Genomic DNA, 21,071 nt, shown 5'->3' with positions numbered 1-21,071 from the left:
TAAAAACTTCGAAGCTTGAACTCTTTACTACCATGATAACAAAATTCATAAAACTCATTGTATGAAGATTGGTAAAAACAGACTTGTTTGACTTTCTTTTTACTTCCTTCTTTCTTTGCCTTTCTCTTTTTTGTTCTTCCTTCTTTTTTTCTATATTTATCTATTTTACCAATTCATCTTCAACTTTTCCATTCATTTGTCGATTTTGTTTTGCGTTTTTTGTTTACCTTCTTCATAAAAGGGGGTGGGGCAACCATAGAGATATATATCTCTATCGGGTTAACTCAACTAGAAACGGGCGGGGCGTGATCAGTTAAACAATGGACTGTACTCATCATTGTCATGTGATCAGAGATCTCATGATCATGTGACTGCGAGATTTCTTGGACGATTCGCGCTCGGGTTACAATAGCGAGCGCTCGGATCGCTGCTGCCGGGAACTGTCCCGATGACTTTTGTGGCGTGTCGCTAGCGAAATTAAGCTCAGCTGTAGGTGTACTGTCAATGTCGGCTGGTAGAGGAAGTCGAGATCTAAGATGGGACTGTCGTGCTACCAGATTCTACTAGCTGTAGGAATGCTTGTTACAGGAAGCATCAATACTCTTAGCAAGAAAGCCCAGAATGACTGTCAGTGAGTAATGAATGCTCGATCTCGATGCTCTTTCAACTAATTTTTAAAATCATTTCTAAAGACTCTTACTTCTTGTAATATACTATACTATAGTACTACCGAGTACCGGTAGTCTTACTCTTAGTCTTAGAACAGAAGTGGAGTAACTAAGGTCTATGAATATGATAAGTTTTGTTGTTGACAGACTAAGTAATCATCATCATCATCATCATCTATAATCTTCATCATATTATTTAAAGGGCTCTGCAATGCAGCCTTTATCTCGAATTTTGAATGGCGGAATATATAAATTATATATTCCGTCATTCAAAATTTGAGATATAGGCTGCATTGCAGAGCCCTTAAATAACATGATGATGATTACTTAGTCTGTCAACAACAAAACTGATCATATTCATAGACCTTAGTTACTCCACTTCTGTTCTAAAATATACAAATTTGTAATTAGATCTGTAGTACAACTGTTTTAATTAGTCTTTGATTAAAAAGTAAAAAGATTTAAAAAAAAACAATAAAAAAAACTATGTCATATGAAGGTTCACTCATGAGTCATGGGTCCCACTTCTCGCGTGCGAAGGAATATCAAATGCACATGATGCACGCGACACATGCAAATCTTTCATGGGCTTTTGCGGATGAATGAAAATGTCAAAATCCATAGTCAAATCAATTGTGCGAGGTTAGTATATCTAACAGTCGCATGCATGTGTGAGTGATGAAGGTTCAACCACTGGTAGTAGCTCATGAGAGTACTGCGAATGATGATGGTGATATGAATAATGGGAATCCGGTATAATTGTCACTGACAATCCCTGTGACAATCACAATGTCATGCACGTGTTGTCAAAATATTTTTCCTGTTCTTCTTCTTCTTCCTATATTAAAGTACAGACTGCCGTTGGCATATTATCGTACTCGTCAGACAATAATCTTGTTGATGATGCAGTAGACCATGCTAGCTCGCTGTTGTGCCCTTCTTTCCTGAAGCGTAGCCCACTGTAGTTGCTCTTCTGATGAAATAAGCATGAACAAGTGATCCAATTGAAGATTTCTTAAGTTTAAAATATTGCCTGTGTATAAATTATATAGTTACAATCTTGGTATCTTTATGTATTTATACTATAAGAAATTACTTAAGAAAATTCTGATATTCACAATTATGATACTAGAAGAAAATCTGATTACCGTGTATCATGTGGGAAATTATCATTATCCCGAAAGTCAATCATTCATAATGGTCCTGTATTCTGGGACAGTCTCCCTGAAAATGTCAAAAGTTCTCTATCCCTTAATGTATTTAAATATAAACTTAAAACATTTCTTCTACAAAAACTTTAATTTCCTAGACTAAGTTACCTCAATTACATTTTTTTTTTCTTTTTTTTTTTTCTTCTAGTCTTTCTCTGCAAAACTCAAACTTTTATTGACAAAATTGGGATTATGTTATAAGTTTTTAACTTTTTAAATGATCCCCCACATTTACATATACTGTTTCTCTTCTTGTCTGATTTAAGTATTGTTCATATTTTGGTATATTGTTTTGTGTAGTGTATGTTCTCTTTATGCATCGGAATATATTGTACTGTATTTTGTAATACCATCTTTACTCTGTATTGTTCTTTTTATGAAGTGTGGAAATAAATGAATCAATCAATCAATCAAGATTCCATTCCATTGAAAATGTTAATTTATTCAAATTTAGGGTAGGCACTGGCACTAGATGTGTGCTGTTACTGCTGTAGTATAGAAATGTGCCCCAAAAGTCAATACGTGAGTTGGCCCCAACTGTTCTTTAAATATATTTTGAATTTAAGTGAACCATGTAGTTACATTTAGCGACATCGTTACATTTTCTGACAGGCAAGGTGATAATTTGTTGATGTCACATGTTTCCACGGCTCCTCTCAGAGTCACACACAGTCCTAGGTCAGCATAAAAAAGACTTTAAAATACCTATTTCAAGCCACTAGCCCACACAGTATAGGGACCAGTATGCATACATGCATTTCCAGCACACTATTTAGGAAACTTTGAGGTAAGTTTTGAGCAATGTTTGTGATAATATATTTTTATTATTAATAATGCTAATAAAGAATATATCAGGGTAATGCTTTTTAGTAGAAATGCTGTTTCGTTTTTTCTTCTTTTTTTTGGTTGGAGTAGGTCTACTTATCAAATTTAACCTTCCTCCTAAAAATGAATTCAATAATTATGCTATTAATTACATTTTCTAAGGATTGGAACTCAATGTAACGTAGATCTAATGCTAGATCAATAGCATCAGTTTCTGTTTCATCTGTGAATTCTTCTGGCATGGCTGGACTTCTTCTAGAGGAACAAAACAAAAAAATTAAAATGTTCAAAACAGATTTCTGGGGTCTATATTGTTTCATCTTCATACAGTATGTTGGGAATATGACAATTCATTAGTTTTTAAAATAACAATCACTTAATAGGAAGCCACTTCTTCATGTCTTCATCCATTTTATATCATTGTTTTTCATTTGTGTAGTGTGAAGGGAGTAGCCATTCCCCAAGGGCCGAATGGAACAAAGACTGCAACAGAGCATGAATTTGATCATCCCTGGTTTCAAACCATCATCATGTTCATGGGTGAATATACATGACTGTTTATTTTATCAAAGATTTATAGTTTCATGCAATATAAAAATGGTAATATATTGTAGATAATCAATATTTACCCATCCAGGGGTGGAATCAGAATTTTCCAGGGGGGGGGGCATCATTTTGTACAGGAAAATTTTGACAACTCCCCCCCACTTTCACTCTCCCCATCTTTTCTTTCTTTGGTTTTGCTCTACCTTTATATAGATTTCTTTTGTTTCTCTCCCACAATATACTTAGCCTGTTCATATCATCATGTTCATCTGCCAACTCAGTATCAATATCCTTTTCAGCCATGAATATTTATCAAGTGTATAATAATATCAAATACTGAATTAAAGTCTGTTGAAATTATAGCTTGCATGCAAAATATTTACGTAAATGAAAAGACATTGTATTCATTATTTTCATTCATTTCTGTCTCCCCAGGGGAAAGCTTGTGCTTGTTGGGATTGCTGATTGCCAGACGTCACGAAAGAGAAGCATTTAGAAGACAGGTACAGTAACTTAAGTGAGAGCAAAGTTAAATTTTTTTGGTACTTTGTAAGAAAATATGAAAGTATTTCTGCTGCTCTGTAGTCTATAGATATTGGCAATACTGATAACTTTAATGACATTATGACGATTAAGGTACTATTATGGATACTCTGATTTTCATATTTTGCAATTTTATAACTCATAATTGATCACACACAAAAAAAAAAAAAAAAAAAAGGATAAAAGAAGATGGAATGAAGAGATGAAAAGAAATAGAAGACAAGAGGTGAAGAGAGGAGAGGGGCAAGGCGAGGAAGGGGAGAAGGGGCAGGCTGTGAAATTATAGAAATTTGTTTGTCACTGGTTATTTTGATAAAAAGGAACTCATTTGTGAAGATGACATAGCATATTTCATTCATTTCATTTGTTTCCATATCCATCCAACAAACAAATATAATTCAAGTAAACAACCAGTTCATAATGTACAATAGGTAGTTTATATAACAGATTGGGTATGGAGAGGACTGCTGCTTGTAGGTAGCAGTCCCCTATATCAAACTTAGATTTAAAAGTAGTGCTTTTAATATATGATTCGTATGATTCTATCTCTATTTTTTTCAGCTCAGGGAGACCCATTTTCAAGATGCACCACCTGCTGGTGTCATGCTGAAACAACCAAGGTAGGTACCCACCAGGTACAAAAAATAAATGGGGGCTCAAGGCAATTTTGACCCCCGCCAAAATGCTATAAAAAAAAGCACTGGAAATTAAAAAAGGCCCCTGATAATCCCTTTTCAATGCAGTGTTAAATCATATCCATTGTAACAGATTTAATAATAATAATAATTTTTAAAATGTGCATATATCCAAGGAATGATCAGGGTGCCTAACAATTCAACATTTTGGCAACAGGTTGTGAAAATGAAAAGTAATTGTAGCCCCTGAAAATAAATAAAAAATAATTTTTGGCATGGTATCCACATTAATTAGAATGTATAGTTTATCAAATCTAGACTTTTTCAAACTTAAGTAAATTTACTAGGGCTGAGTTGATCTAGATATCTTTGAATGCCTACTTTGTAATGATATAATTTAGTTTGATCACAACGTATTTAATAAATATCTCATCTCATGTGAATCTTTGGTTTCCCTTGTTTGATACACCTGTATCAAAAGAAGCTTTCAGGTGTTACCATACATAATAATAACCAGTTGTATATAATCACATTTTTGTTATGCAGAATCTTTCAACCCATCATCGTTTTACCGACCCTCTGTGACCTTCTTGGGACGACACTAGCTGGTATAGGTCTCCTCTACGTCTCGGCATCGGTGTGGCAAATGCTCCGAGGTTCCATCATCATCTTCACTGGAATACTCTCGGTAAGTTTGAGAATATTGTCAAATCCGCATAAGTGGACGTTCTGTATAAAGTGGAATAATCGCCTCAGTCAAAGCAAGTTTTGGGACCAGGGCCCCACCTTACAAAGAGTTGTGATTGATCCGATCATTTTCAACTAAATGGAAATCCATCAATAGGGCCGTCTGCACCAGCCCGAGTTTTCAAATTAGCGCGCTATTTCTGATCTGGTAAATTATCCCGATCTGAAAAATTTTGAGATTATTTGTAATGGAGAGGCAAATATTGCGCTAGTCGCTGGATTAATCTCAAATTGCAATCCCAAGTCAACTTGGGATTATTTGCAAAATAGCGTGCTATTTTACAAATTATCCCGCTAATTCACAGGTGCAGACTCACTCAGGATTATTTATTCACTGCGTCACACCATAATGCATCGATGCCTCGCTCGAGCACAAATTGCTGTTCTTGCGCTGGTGGAGACAGGGTTTCTGGAATCTCAAGATTAATCGCGAAGAGGGCCGATCGGGCTAAAATCTTGAGATTGAGCAAACTCGGGCTGGTGCAGCACCGCCCAATGTCATAATTTTTCCTGAAGGAAATTTGCACAATGTCCTTTGCATACTCAATTGTCAAAAGAAAAAGATAGATGTAGAAATCATTTTGAGCAAATATGCATTTTATCTGTTGACGTTGCTGGCTTTCCATAGTTGAGGTTAATCGGATCAATCAATGATGCATGATGTATTGCCTCCTGTAAGTAGAACAGATGTCTGTGGTCCAAAGATATTTGACATGGGTGGATCATGGTGGATCATGGACTAAGGAGGATTTCATGGATGGAGTTACCTGTTAACTTTTTTCTCCCATTGCGGGGGCATCGTGGTCTAGTGGTTACGACTCCCGTCTCTCAATCACAGGGACTTGGGTTCGATTCCTAGCCATGATGTGTTTTCCTTCAGCAAGAAATTTACCCACATTGTGCTGCACTCAACCCAGGTGAGGTGGATGGGTACCCAGCAGGATTAATTCCTTGAAATGCACTGACTGCTGGAAGGCTGCTTGAGCTAAAGCTGGCGTAATGATAATAACAATGCGCCTTTGAATAGATGATTTCTAGAAAGATGATACAGTATAAATGCTTATTAAATTTATTATTATTATGATCTAGAGAATGAAGTTCCATCAGTAACTGGACTGATTCAGCAAGGTTTTGTTTTAATCGTTTATTTTGATCTTTTAAAGCAGATACAAACCGGTAACCATCTCAAGCCCCTAAACACCTATATCTGGTCAGGTTGCTAACCCATAATGCAACATTCTGAGCAGTTTAGTCTTGTGATTCAGGCCCATTGAAATGTTAATGACATGCTTATTCACAACACAATATATTTCTACCACAATAATTGTGTTACTGAGTAGGTTAACAGTGCTTTCCCTCAAATCAATTTGTTTCTTTATACAAGAAAAATTGTTGGCTAATTTATGCTCTATATTATTGATAGTTATCTCAAAAAAGGCATTTTTGTCTCACCTGCATAGCAGAGTGAGACTATAGGCGCCGCTTTTCCGACGGCGACGGCGGCGTCAACACCAAATCTTAACCTGAGGTTAAGTTTTTGAAATGACAGCATAACTTAGAAAGTATATGGACCTAGTTCATGAAACTTGGCCATAAGGTTAATCAAGTATTACTGAACATCCTGCCTGAGTTTCATGTCACATGACCAAGGTCAAAGGTCATTTAGGGTCAATGAACTTAGACCATGTTGGGGGAATCAACATCAAAATCTTAACCTAAGGTTAAGTTTTTGAAATGTCATCATAACTTAGAAAATATATGGACCTAGTTCATGAAACTTATACATAAGGTTAATCAAGTATCACTGAACATCCTGCATGAGTTTCACATCACATGACCAAGGTCAAAGGTCATTTAGGGTCAATGAACTTTGGCCGAATTGGGGGTATCTGTTGAATTACCATCATAACTTTGAAAGTTTATGGATCTGATTCATGAAACCTGGACATAATAGTAATCAAGTATTACTGAACATCCTGTGCAAGTTTCAGGTCACATGATCAAGGTCAAAGGTCATGTAAGGTCAAAGAACTTTGGCCATGTTGGGGGTATTTGTTGAATTGCCATCATATCTCTATAAGTGTATTGGTCTAGTTCATAAAACGTGGAAATAAGAGTAACCAAGTATCACTGAACATCTTGTGCGAGTTATAGTAGTTTTCAAAATCAGCACTGCTGCTATATTGAATCGCGTGATGCAGGTGAGACGGCCAGAGGCATTCCACTTGTTTAAGACTAGCTATTTATGACACAGTGAATGAAAGACGACAAACAGTTTGCTCCCCTTTTAGGACTAAGGCCTCATTCAGATATATCTAAGCCAGCCATTCTCAATTACTTTCTTTGAAGCTCCACATTTCTTGTTGAGAATCTATAATGCTCCACTATCCATTACGCAAACAAGCGAAATATTGCGGAAGGGGTCCAGGGGGCAGAGCCCCCGAAGCTTTGGAATATGGGCTCTAATTGATATCAATAGAAGAAATACAAATGCCAACAATCTACACAATTGATTAAAAGAAAAATGATTTGTGACGTTTTCACAATATTGGCCTACCAGCATTGTAGACAAAAGAAATCTGTATTCTTACAGCAAAATTGATGTCAGCAGAGTCGCCATAAAATGTGTGTATTTTCTTTTTACTGTATTGATGTTAATTTTTCCATGAATAAGAAAGAAAAAATAACAAAATCAGAGTTTTTATAGAATAGGCCAATAGTTAAAACAGATGAAATGTGTTAGTCCTGACCAATGTATATTGTTTCTCTCTCTTGAATATTTCTAGGAAAAAAATAAACAACACTTCTGTAATTTTGCACACAATCATGGAAACTCTGCTGACAGCATTTGTTGTAAAAATACAGATACTTTTTACAGTGAGTGATACCACTAGTTCAGACTGTTCTGCACCAGATCTAGTGGCTGAAGCAAGTGGCGTAATGAGTAAAAAATTGAGGGGGCCAGATATGGCGGCTGGAGCAAAATTTCTTAAAATATGCGAGCGAGCGCAGCGAGCGATAAAAAATGTTGAGCTTTTCAATATCAAAACCTATATTTTGGATAGATTTTGACATAATATTAAGAAAATCAAACAGCGTTCCACTCTTACCCTTTCCTTATTTTCTTTTTCTCCTTTTTTTCTTGGCTGTGAAACATTTGCGAAGCCCCCAAGCCCCACCCCCATCTGTATGAAAATGAAAATGTATGAAATCTGTAGAAAATCAAACAGCGTTCCACTCTTACCCTTTCCTTATTTTCTTTTTTCTCCTTTTTTTCTCGGCTGTGAAACATTTGCGAAGCCCCCAAGCCCCACCCCCATCTGTATGCCATAATTTCCCTAATTTTGCAAGGGCTGAAAAATCAGGCGTTGCACTGCACTAACGCCCCAAACTGCCCCCCTCTCTACAACTCACGTGCAGTATCTTTCATTCAGTTCATATTAAGCAAGAGTGCATGCAGGCAATCACGGTAGAGACAATACATCGGAGCATATTTCACTTTTACAACTTTTGATTTTAATCGGCTTCGGAAATAAAGTTTATGCTTGTTGATATGTCTCAAATTCATTATCTATTTTCTTTGAATATCATATTATTTTATGTTTAAAGCTAAACCAAAACATATACTCTGGAAATGCAAAATTACTCGCCGTAGAAATAGCAATCCTATGACCGGGGCTTTCAAATCACTTGTGTGGCACAGAAACCGTTTGTTTTCGTAATAAAATGATCACCAAATCCTCATTTCCAGGTTAGGCCTATTGGTAGATACATTTTTTGCACCCCCATTTTTCCATATCTTATTTATTTTTTATACCGGCTCCCAAGCGCCACTCTGCAAGGCTCGGTGCGCCACCATTTGAGAATCCCTGATCTAAGCTAAGCAATATAAATCAACATCTGCGAAGAGGCTTGTACCAACATGTAAGCTACGCAGTATATTCTGGGAGAGTTACATTAAATTTCATTGCAACTGCACCCATGATTTCTGTGTCTCTGCATTTAATTCTATGTTAATTATGAATTCACATCATAACAATTATATCCCATCGACTCTTTACACAATGATGTTCCTTAGCTTTTTTAGAACTTTAAATTAGCCTTTAATAGTCAGTGATTCATGTTGGGGGTTCAAGGGTTAAATAGTAATTCCATCTCTATTCTTTTGTTTGCAATAATCCATAATTTTGTTCTCAACTTTCAGAAAATCTTCTTGAAAAGACAGCTAAAGTGGTTTCACTGGACAGGAATGAGTGTTACAGTGGTGAGTATTGGAGAGGAAAGAGTGATTTATGAGCAGAGTAACTCCCTCCAAGTTAGATTCGGATATAAAAAGGGTATGTTATCAGTACAAACAAATTTAAGAAAAAGAAGTAAGAAATTGCACCATTTTGTTTAAATACAATATTCTATCTTGGCAGGGTAAATGTGTAGCATTCTATACTTAGTGCTATAAAGGACAGCAGAAAGATACGTAGGCCTTTATTCTGAATTCTGGTTTGATTTAATTATGTCATATCAGGGGGGAGCTTCAGAAAATGCCCTTCCTGATATGACTATATCACAATTACTCCATCAACAATATAAAAGAAAACAGGGAAATAAAGACAATAAATCATAAGATTACCTTGGATCTCCTTTTATTACGCAGAGCGCCCTCTTGCGCTAACAAAAATTGCACAAGTACATGACATACCTCCCCCTTAAAAGTAGAAAGTTAAAGCAATTTAACTTTCCTTCATTTAAAGGAACCAAAGAATGAGGAATATGACAAAAAGATATCCATTCAAGTGTATAGCCAAGATGTAACATCATAAAACCCTTACATAGCAACATGAACTATTCAATCATAAAAATTAAAATTATGCCCTGAAATGCAAGAACTTTGATCCAGTTTCAAGTTCACAAATGCAGAACCTGAAAAGAAAAAAAAAAAAAATGAAGAGAGTATAAAGAGTTAGAATATATAGACTTGTTAGAACAGAATATGGTTTAAATATGGATAGCAAATTGTGACACAAATCTTGAACTCTACTGGTTCGATTTATTCAATTTATCAGCTCATTTGAAACTTGAATTATTCATAACTTTTTGTCAAGAATAAATAACATTCTTCACCATTAAAGCATGGGGTAAACAGTGTTCAGCTTCCCATAACTTTAGCAGAGTAAGACAATGGCCTATTAAAAATAAAGTGGACTTCAGAATGAAGGCCACATAATTGAAATGTCTATTGTAAAATTTTATTTCTATTTGATGGGTACCAGGTAACAGTGCTGGCCGATATTTAGATTTCATTGTTACTCAATAATCGCCAGCAAAATATCGCTGATAACACGATATATCGGAGAGTCTGAAAATTCATTATGAGCTGCAATTCTGTGAGAGTAGGGAAGGGGGAAATGAAAGTAAGGCTTTCATCGGAGCTTGTGCCAGAAAAGGAGGTATTTGGGTACAAACTTAATACAAAGTTCTAAGTTGGGGTTAAGCAATACAGAACATCATTCTGGTCATTGAATTGTGGTTAACTTTTCATAACCAAAAATATTTTGTTCATATCATGTTACTGCAGTTATCCTAATACCATTATTGAATATTAAATATTTTTTCAATATTGCATAATTTTGATATTGAAATATGGCCCAGCACTAATTGGTAATTTTCTATGTATCACATTTCTCATGAAAGGTGAAGGCAAGCTTGATAATTAGGTGATATATTTCTCTTCTGGAGGAGAGATTGTAAACAAATTTATTTAATTCATGATATTGTTTCGTCAGAATCCTATACATATTTTCTATGTATTTCATCCCCTATTTTGAATCATTAGTTTTTTTGTTTTTTTTTTCATTTAGTTTGGACTAGTGTTAGTTGGCATGTCAACAATATTTGCAGAGGAAGGAACTTCAGAAGTAGGTCAAACTGTCTTAGGTAAGTAAATACAGTAGAATAGAAGCATGTATTCAGTATTTGATTAAAGTGGTTAGCAAATTAAGATAAAAAAAGGTTCTTGAAACATGGTGTAAACAAATATGTTGCAGTTTGAAAATACCAATCTGAAAGTCATGTATGTACGTGTATGTATATGATGGTTTTAGCATAGGGCTTTTGCAGTTTAGTAAAGATAGAGGTTTGTAAACCTGAATTATGAAAAATGTATTGTATGTATTTGTGTGCATATATGCATTGTATGATCTGTTGCAGTCATATTTTAATCAGATGTGATTCTGTCTATTTTGGACTACTTTATAAATTTCATCATCACCATCTCCAGAAAGATGCGATTTAGGAGCTCGTAGCTCTAACATCTAAAAGCAAAGAATGTTTAGCGCTTTAGTGTGGGTTCGTCGTGATCTAGTGGTTCTGACTCTCGCCTTTCCAACAGAGGGTCGTGGGTTCGAATCCTAGCCATGGCATGTTTTACTCCAGCAAGAAATTTATCCGCATTGTGCTGCACTCGACCCAGGTGAGGTAAATGGGTACCGACAGCAAGTAATTCCTCAAAAAGCTGTGCGCACCAGAATCGGTAGACTAGCTTAGCCGGGGTAATATAGGAGCGCCTTGAGCACCTAGCAAGGTGAATACATGCGCTATAAAAATCTTATATTATTTAATTATGTTTATTTAGCAGGGGCATGCTATAAAGCCCAGTTTCATGACATTTTTTTACTGTTATTTTATATTCCAGGAATCTTGTTAATATTAGGAGGTCAAGTGATGAATGCTGTTCAGATGATTATTGAAGAAATCTTTCTTAAAAAGAGAGCTTATCCTCCACTACAGGTATGAAATGTGTCTCTAGAAAAATGTTAAGAAATGTCTTTTTTGGTTGTTTCTCAGGTTAAGGAGATTTGGTTTATGGGGGACAGACGAGGATATAGTGCTCCTTCAAGTTCATCAAAATGGCCTTTTTTATTTCTTACAGATGTCTATTTATTATTTTATATTATTTATTTATCACAGTAGAGGCTAATCTTATAACACATAAAAAATTATAGTTAAGGTTTGTCTTGCTTCAAAATTGATTGTGTAGATAGTAACAAATACGTTATGTTAACACAATATGAAATATGGTGATACAATCATGAGAGTATAGTCATGTGCAGGGGCCGCGGAACGGTTTTCAAAGTGGGGGGGGGGGGCTGACCATGCAGAAAAAATCACAATCATATGGTCATTTTTATGATATGTTTATGTAGCACACAAGTGATCTAAGGGCCAATGAAATTTATTGCCATAGGTTTCATTAGTCTGCACGCACAGACCCTTTGATTTCGCAATTCGCATAGTCCATAATCCAGAGTCTGAAGTAGTGAGACTACATTCACTATGTACCGTGTGGCTGGCTCTACCCAAGCACAGACAGAGTCTTTGGCGTCTAGTCTTTACTCTAGACCTGCTGTTGGTGAAAGTGTCAAATATGAGTCTGTGCTTGCAGGCTAAGGTTTCATTTCAATATAACTTGATGATGTCACTCAAACTTTTGTGTATGTGGAGGTAATACAGCATGGTCAATATTTACACAACTGGTCAGGGGTGGAAACATGATGATAGTGAGCTTATGAACGGAGATGGAAACAGTAGTTGAGATAATGAGGCATGAATTAATAGCATGATAGAATGACAGAATGAAAGGATGGTTTGATGAAGAACACAAAACAAACAACATGTCAATAAAGTAATATTTTGTTTATTTTCCAGGTGGTAGGAATGGAGGGCATATTTGGATTCTTCATCTTGGGATTGGTAAGTGTTCATTTTAACAGACCATTATGGTCCGGTCACACCAAATGATCCAACTCGAGACCGACCAAAGCTATTACGTTAATATCAGTGGTATATCGTCGGTCAATTTGGATTCAGTTTCCTTGGTGTGACTGTAGTATCAGGGATTGTATGATGGTTGTAACTTGAGGCCCGGTCCCACTGGCCGATGGACACAACATATTTATAAGCAAAATTTTGGGGTGGCTCCATCCGTTTTCATCCGCTCCAGACAGTGGACAAAATGGGCGAACGATGAAATCACAGTGGACGGATGCTCGATGGATATAGAGCATATTAAGCACGTATGCAATGAGTACACAATGGATGCATAGCATTTTCCAACGGATGGCAAGATTCGTTTACGTTTGACATCCGCTTTGCATCCGTAAGTGCAGTGGGACCGGGCCTTTACTACAAATGCTGGGCCAATACTGACAAGGGAAAGGGCCAAGCTTAAAGAAGTGGATATGCAGATCATGTTAAGCTATTGCATGGAATAAGCTGCATTTGATTTGGGAATCAAATATTTCTCTGTTGATAAAACTCTTCCTGTTTAGGGCACGTGTAGAAAGTATCCTTTTGTATGGTATATAGAAACATGGACAATCAAGAAGTCCTTTAAAAGATAGACTTGATGGCACATATACTCGACTTTTAATGAGGGTACAAAATATTCGTTGGAGAGATCACAAAACAAAAAATGAAATTTATGGAGATCTTCCACATATCTCCACCACGGTAATTAAACGTAGTATGAGACTTGCTGGTCACTGTTTCCGCAGTGAAAAGGAAGTCACTTCTGATGTACGTTTGTTGCACCTCTCTCGACAAAACGAGAGGACGGAGACCTTTAAATTTTGTTGATTACATATGTAAGGATACAAGTAATTTGTTACATAATTTACCAACTCTCATGTCAGATCGCGAAGCCTGGCGTACCATTGTTGCTTCATTCTCAGATGCGTCCGATTTGTAGTGTGGTCAGTGCTGGGTTCTCACAGCTGAAGCAATTGACTCAAGCAAGGGTGGTGAGAGGGGGTGCTTCACAAAGCTGCTTGTAAAGTAATGCACAAGACTTTTGAGACATTGATTGGCACAATGATGATGAACATATATTTTTTTTACTCTATCTGTAACAAATCCTGTTCCTGAAAAAAAAAATTTAATAGGCTTCTAGGTTTACAAGAGAGCCGATGAATTGCAAAATGTATTTTAAAGTAAACAGAAGATTAAAAAATAGGGAAGATAATCTTCATTCAATGCCTTGGCATCAAGTTCAATTCAAACTTTTCGGATCGAATCACAAAAACTCTATCTTGTTCTTTGCAGATTGTTCTTCCTATATTATACTTCATCCCTGATGAGAATGCATACACGGGTCGTTACGAGGACAGCATAGATGCTATGCTTCAAATTGGCAACAGTCCGAGGCTGCTGGCTTTCTGTCTACTTTATCTTCTTTCCATTTCAGGATACAACTACTTTGGACTTTCTGTTACAAAATCACTAACAGGTAATGATAACATGCACTGCCCAACTCTGGCAAAAGAAAGCAAGTGACACATCAGTCAAATTTGAGTTATTGTTGTTTCTGAAACACACTTTGTATGTTGCACGTTCAGGCAAAATTTGGGGAAGAAATTATCGTTCTGTGGAAAGATATTGTAGAAAATATGCTGTTAAATTACATTGACACCAATGTAAATGATGAACACACATTACTCATTTACATCTGGGCATGCAGTTCCTAAGTGTTGGACAAAACAGTTGCTTAAAAATGCCCTAGATGGGGGTGGGGGGTCGGGGTTTGGGCTGATCCTTCCTGCATCCCCCAAACTGCTGTGAGAGTGTGAGAGGGGTTCAGATGACCAGGCTCTATTTTCCACATACTAAATACCATCTTGTACGAATAAAACATGCTGTATTGATAATTTACATATTTTAAACAATCATATATATATACCCCTCTACCATAGAATTAGCATCTTTTACTCTTATGAAACTGGGCAATTCCATGGTGTCATATTGGAAATTTAGACAACAGTTTCAGGTCACTTGGCTGAATGTTCGAACAATAAAACTTTGTTTTGTGGTAATTATAAAGTACTAGTGGGTAAACTTGTGAAAACATGACAACCAACAAAAATTTGTTGTTTAAGGGTAAATCAGAGGAGAAAATGTTGCGTGTCATACTGGATGCAGAGATGTCCCATATGACATGCAACATTTTCACCTCTAATTCATTCATAAACAAAAATGTTTTTGTTGCTTGTCTTTTTTGTACAAGGCTACCTACAAGTACTTGTATTTCCCAATACAAGTTGTCTTTCTTAATTTGTTTGGCCAGCAGATTGAAAAAGTCATGAAAATGGCGAATTTTTCTGGGATGGAATTGCCCAACTTCTCAAAGTTGTGCCAACTTCTGAACAATAAATTTGTTCTGCTTATTCTTTAACACAGCTGTCCACCGAACCTTAATAGATGCTTGTAGGACCATTGTTGTGTGGATAGTGGGTCTTGTTATATACTATGCATTTGATCCCTCGTTTGGCGAACCTTTTGATGTTACGTATGGAATTCTTAAAAGTAAGTATGTTTCGAACTGTCTAAAATGATCATTCGATGCATGTTGTATGCAGATTTTCAATGTTTGTATTGTACTGTCGAATGCTTGAATAAGTTGTTGAGATATGCCTTCATTTTAAGTGATCAATTGATCATATATTTTGCTCCTCAAGTTAATAACAAAGTATTTTCATTACTTTCACAAATTGCTGGGTTTTTTTCATGTGGTGTCTAGAAAAAATATATGAAAATAAAGTTAAAATAAAGATGAAAGTGTGAATTAAATTTGATGCCAAACAATTGATTTAAGATAATATCTTTCCGATTTCTGAAACTTCTGTTAACTCTAAAAGTACATTTTTCATTGAAACCAATAAAAATGTATTGCCTACAAGCCTTTTCACATGGGGGGTGATGGGGAAAATCAAAGTCCATGTGTCCTTCTTTTCTACTATTAAAGGTAAAAGAAACTAATTGCAACAAGCTATTATTTCATGAGAGTCTTTTAAATCAAGGTCACAATGTTATCATTGATCTACATCTGGTACATTAGTGTAAACTTATCTTTTTGATATCATGAAATCTTGGCTGAAAACTGATAATTCTGATGATCAATAACACAGAATGGCATATGTGGGATTGTGTATTAATATTGCTTGGAAAAATACCTGACATTTGATGGAATTCTGTGCATATTTTGCTAATTTCTCAGCAATTTCGCATTTTCTTCCTGAGCCATTTGGCACATATTTTCTATTTATACATATAAACACTTGGGTGGTAATTTTATTGAATTCTTTTCGAACTCATTTTGAGGTCGTTACCACTACTGGTATTTTTTATCTTTAATCTAGAGGTGTGTAGATTTGTTAATTCATGATCGTTTGCCATGTCTCTCTCTCTCTCTCCACAGTTGATGGATTCATGTTTCTTCTGATCGGGACTGCGCTCTACAACAACCTCTTCGACTTGTCCTTCCTGCCGTGTCAGTGTTTCCATGACGATGGTTCATCAGACTCACCGAGAGAAGAGAGGGTCGCCGATTCTCAGGTTACCGGAAGCATCCAAGATGCGGCCATACCAGACTATGGTGATGACTATGATGATGAGCATTCACCGTTGATTAATTCTAACAAAAACAGATAGGATTGCGAAGATTTGTTGTTTCTATTTCTACTCACAGGGTAAAGTACGGTTACAAAAGTAGCATCTCTTTGACCAGGAGAAATTTAATTTTGAAGAGAAGAATACTTATAGGATATGTCTTTCAAGATCTGTGCCCCTTTGCATAAAAGTTACTCTCATGGTAACTTTGCCATCCAATGGTAACTACCATGGTAATGATGATCAACAGCCAATCAAAATCAAGGATTAAATGCGATTTACCATTGAATGGCAAAGTTACCTGCAATAAATGTTTGAATTAAAGTTAATATTCTATTCATGAAAATTTGACTAATGCAGACTTTACTTTAATTGCACATGTATACAATGTCTGTCAGACATCATTAATGTAGGAACCTCACCCTGAAAATGTTACATCAAATTTCTTTCAGTAGAATGAAATGAAGGGGATGAAGACTGAGCATGTTGGTCAAGTGATTACGTGCCGGCCTCATGAACTCAAGGTCATGTGTTCAATCCCCTGGTTGAGTTATACCAAAGACTTTTAAAAATTTGACCTTCTGCCTTCTAGCTTGGTGCTTATTGTTTATTTGAGAGGGAACATACATGTATGTTATGCAGGGTCTGCTGGTAGAACAGTTTCTTAACCGAAGTAACTAGCCTGGGTAAATAAAAGGTTATATTATTATTTCGTTATTTCAGGAAAAAATAAGTGAACATTTTGATAATGGACACATCTATTTTGAAATTACATGGAGCTTTAAAAAAGGGAATGAAATATTTGGAACAAGTAGGCTTTTGTCGGAACAGAAAAATCAAAGAATAAGAACAAAGAAAGTTTGAGAAAAATCAGACAAATAATGAGAAAGTTATGAGCATTTGAATATTTCAATCACTAATGCTATGGAGATCCTCCCATTGGCAATGCGACAGGGATGTGTGATGTCACATGTGAACAACTTTCCCTTTGATGGACTGTAAAATACCCCTAAAATGTGTCTTTTTGTTTTTTCTTATGGTGATATAAACACTTTTTTCATGATGTATTCTTTAAAAATCTGTATTACATGCCCTCTGATAGAAAGAACACATGATCTACTGATAGATGTGATAAAAGAGGCAGTTTAAGTGAAATATATACTAAAGTAATGGGGAGAGTTGTTCACAAGTGACATCACACATCTTTGTCGCATTGCCAATGTGAGGATCTCCATAGCATTAGTGATCGCAATATTCAAATGCTCATAACTTTCTCATTGTTTGTCTGATTTTTCTCAAACTTTCGTTTATGTGTTTCTTTGGTTTTTCTATTTTCACACAAGCTATCTTATTCCAAAGGTTTCATTCTCCTTTAAACAAAAATTGATCTTTCAAAATTCTTGGGAGGCTGAGTTTGGGAAAGAGGAGCTGATCTGATTTGTTTTTCTTGCCAAATTTTGTGATCAATGCTATGAAACTATCAATGAATATATTTTCTATTTCTGATTTAGATTTTAATAAATCAAAAGCATAGGAGTGTTTTAGTTCTTGGTAGCAACGTAATAAGGTACATGTATATGATATAATGGGGTTGTATAGAATGCACAAAAAATTCTTTGGAGGCTGAGTTTGGGAAAGAGTGGCTTATGTGATTTTTTTTTCTTGCCAAAATATGTGATCAACGCCATGAAACTATCAATGAATATTATATTTTCTATAAACTTTTATGATCAATATGCAATATGCAGACGGGAGAGAGGATTTATCTGAAGAAGTACAAAATGTTAATTTCGGGCAAGTTGAAATAGGTGTGATGTCGGGTGCTAATTTGATTTGGCAATAGTTGAATCAAATTTGTGTCAAAAGCACAGGAGCATTTATTTTCTTGGTAGCAACGTAACGAGGTATGTGCATATAGAACAAGGTAAAGTCCTCATGAATAAAAAGGAGGAGTCATATATCTGAGTAAATTACATGTACATGTCAATTTTATCGTTGAAACATCTTTGGCCCACCCCCCCCCCCCCCACCCTGGAACCCCTAATGAAAGGGCAGGACTATGACTGACGGTTACACCATGCCGATACCAAAGTTGGAAAGTTAACCCATTACAGTCTCACCTTGTAATTTAATGTCTCAAATATCAACATTTACATGAAGATATGACAATAAAATGAATGAGACAAAATAATTAACATCATGAAATAGGAAATTGAATATATGATTAATTTTTTTGTAATTTTATAACAAAATTCATTGCAATATGTGGTAAGTTAAAAAAAGCATTCATTACATTGTTTTAGAAAAGAGAATGTCATTTTTGGTCTTATGAAAGTTACAAATACCTGAATTACTGCAGATGAATATAAATCATGCTATTTATAACTAATTTGAATGTATTAATGTATATATTTTGTTATGATTTTTATGTTTTTTTTGTATTACTGATAGTACATTGTAACAAAATGTTATGCATATGAATGAAGTTCTGAATAAAATAACAAATCACACACAAGTTTCCTTTATATAGCCTTCACTCCAGAGTGATACAACATTGTAGAATACTGCATGTGAAATGTCAACTGAAGCTTGCGGTGAAGAAAAAAATAGTTATTTACCACATTTTCTTCCTCTATTACGTTCATTTATCATTAAAACTAATGTATTCTCCAAAACAACCTAGAAATGGCGATATAAACAATTTTAACTAAAAACTGACCTTCCTTGCGGTATGCACTAGGCATATGGAACTTCCTTGATCCCTCAAACATGCTTATCTCTCTCTCTACCTTTGTTTTCTTTAGGCTTTCGGAACCTTTGGTTGTCCAGTAGTGGTGGAAAGCAAAAGGGGTTTAAAGTTTAGAAGCAAGATTTTCGTCATGTTATTTTCCTACTTCTAGATGTATTTCTCCCTGTCCAGTCCCACCCCCCCCCCTTCCGGCACCCATTCTTTTCAGTGATACCAGTCTTCAGGCTTTTGCCTGATTTACGGCCCCAATAACTTCCAATTTCAGCCTTTTTTCAGGTTTTTTCATGATTTATGTTGTACAGCACGCACAGTTGTGCTAAAAAATTCAGTGAACTCCACCACAAAATGCACTCCTTCATGCCGAGTTGTTGAATGCACTGAGACAACACTACAATGTTTGACAAGCCCAGAGAAACAAACTTATTGAACGTAATATTTTATCACATGACTTCACAATTAAATAAATATAACTTGGCAGAACTTTAAATATGTTTATTTTCTGGTTGGGGTTCACTATTAAACCTTGCACTGCATAGGGCTTTAATGTGTTTTGACTTGTTTTTAGGTCCATGCAGTGAGTAAATATACCGGGTAACCTTACCCTCACTGTTAAGTGATACGATTAATTCCTCCCTGGAATTAGTACATTTCAATACTATATGGTTCAGTCAAGTTGGTCCTCATTGTCAAATCTGTAAAAAATTGAATATTGTATAATTCAAACATTAAAAAAACACAAAAGAAATAGCGAGTGAGGGACATCATCGACTGTCTCATTTGCATGTCACTGAGTTGTGCATATCACTGTTTGTGAAAACTTTTAGCGAAACTTTAAAATGTCATAACTTTCTTAGTTATTACATCCGATTTTGATGAAATTTTCAGCGTTATGCTATATTTTTTCTCTATTTATTCAAATCAACATTTTTCTGGGGTGGACTTGACCTTTAAGGTAAAGCTGTTGTCGGGTAAAAGTATTGTCGAATTAAATTCTATCCTGAATGTAGAAATACATAGGGTCGAAGAGTGGTCCCTTGTAAAATTCGGGTTATTAACTCTTCAAAGACAAATTATATGATATTCAAAACAAAAAATAAGAAACTTTTTAATAATCTTATGTAGTGATATGACTTGAATGATAAAAACATATTACAAGTTTGTACAATTAATTTTCTTGGAATCGTTCTGATGAAAACCTGTCTTTGTCTTCTCATGTAGAAGTAATTCTACAAAAAATATCTTGTGCTATTAGTGTTATATTTAGAATAAGACATTTATACAACGTCAAATTTTATATATATATTAATTTATCATGATAATGCAACAACTTTACCACATTTAGGCCTATCTTACTGCACGATGGCTTGGGGTAGCTGTGCTATAAAACATGTTTAAATAGAGTCTTTGTTCTCAGTACAGAAAAGAGCATTATTACGAGCATCCCATCCAAGAACGCCTTCTGGACAACTATTCTACAAGTTTAAAGTTCTTACAATTTTGTGCATTTATACAATTTACAAATAGCTTCTTTTATGCATATGTTTGAGCACCAGTTGCTTCCTCCCATATTCACAAAATATTTTAAACTGACTGAAAATGTCCATTCAATCTAGTGATTTATATTTACCTTTGTTAAACTATGAAACTTCTAGAAAATCTGTACAATTATGCTGCCGGAGTTATTTTATGGGACAAAAAATACCTAAAGAAA

At 35.5% G+C, this 21,071-nt stretch overlaps 1 protein-coding gene across 3 annotated transcripts; it reads left to right on the top strand.

Annotated features, from left to right (window-relative positions):
• Window positions 1-311: 311 nt before the first annotated feature.
• LOC129262447 (solute carrier family 35 member F6-like) lies at window positions 312-19,124 on the top strand. 3 transcript variants are annotated; one of them, XR_010293624.1, is made up of 13 exons: window positions 420-631; window positions 3,144-3,244; window positions 3,686-3,753; window positions 4,355-4,413; window positions 4,975-5,116; window positions 9,380-9,439; window positions 11,031-11,106; window positions 11,864-11,958; window positions 12,877-12,921; window positions 14,272-14,455; window positions 15,403-15,528; window positions 16,421-17,367; window positions 17,813-19,124. XR_010293624.1 is itself a non-coding variant. In XM_064099778.1 (13 exons), the coding sequence occupies exons 3-13, from the start codon at window positions 3,235-3,237 to the stop codon at window positions 16,651-16,653; spliced, it is 1,098 nt and encodes a 365-aa protein (XP_063955848.1). In that variant the 5' UTR covers window positions 480-631; window positions 2,492-2,666; window positions 3,144-3,234; the 3' UTR covers window positions 16,654-17,415. The 3 variants fall into 3 exon arrangements, 2 of the variants coding, with proteins under 2 accessions (XP_054756544.2, XP_063955848.1); XM_064099778.1 differs by lacking the exon at window positions 17,813-19,124 and adding an exon at window positions 2,492-2,666 and having other exon boundaries at window positions 480-631; window positions 16,421-17,415; XM_054900569.2 differs by lacking the exon at window positions 17,813-19,124 and having other exon boundaries at window positions 312-631; window positions 16,421-17,415.
• The last annotated feature ends 1,947 nt before the right edge of the window (window positions 19,125-21,071 follow it).

The sequence above is a fragment of the Lytechinus pictus genome, chromosome 5 (genome assembly GCF_037042905.1).
Source record: "Lytechinus pictus isolate F3 Inbred chromosome 5, Lp3.0, whole genome shotgun sequence".
Lineage (NCBI taxonomy): Eukaryota > Metazoa > Echinodermata > Echinoidea > Temnopleuroida > Toxopneustidae > Lytechinus > Lytechinus pictus.
This window is presented reverse-complemented; position numbering and strand designations above follow the sequence as displayed.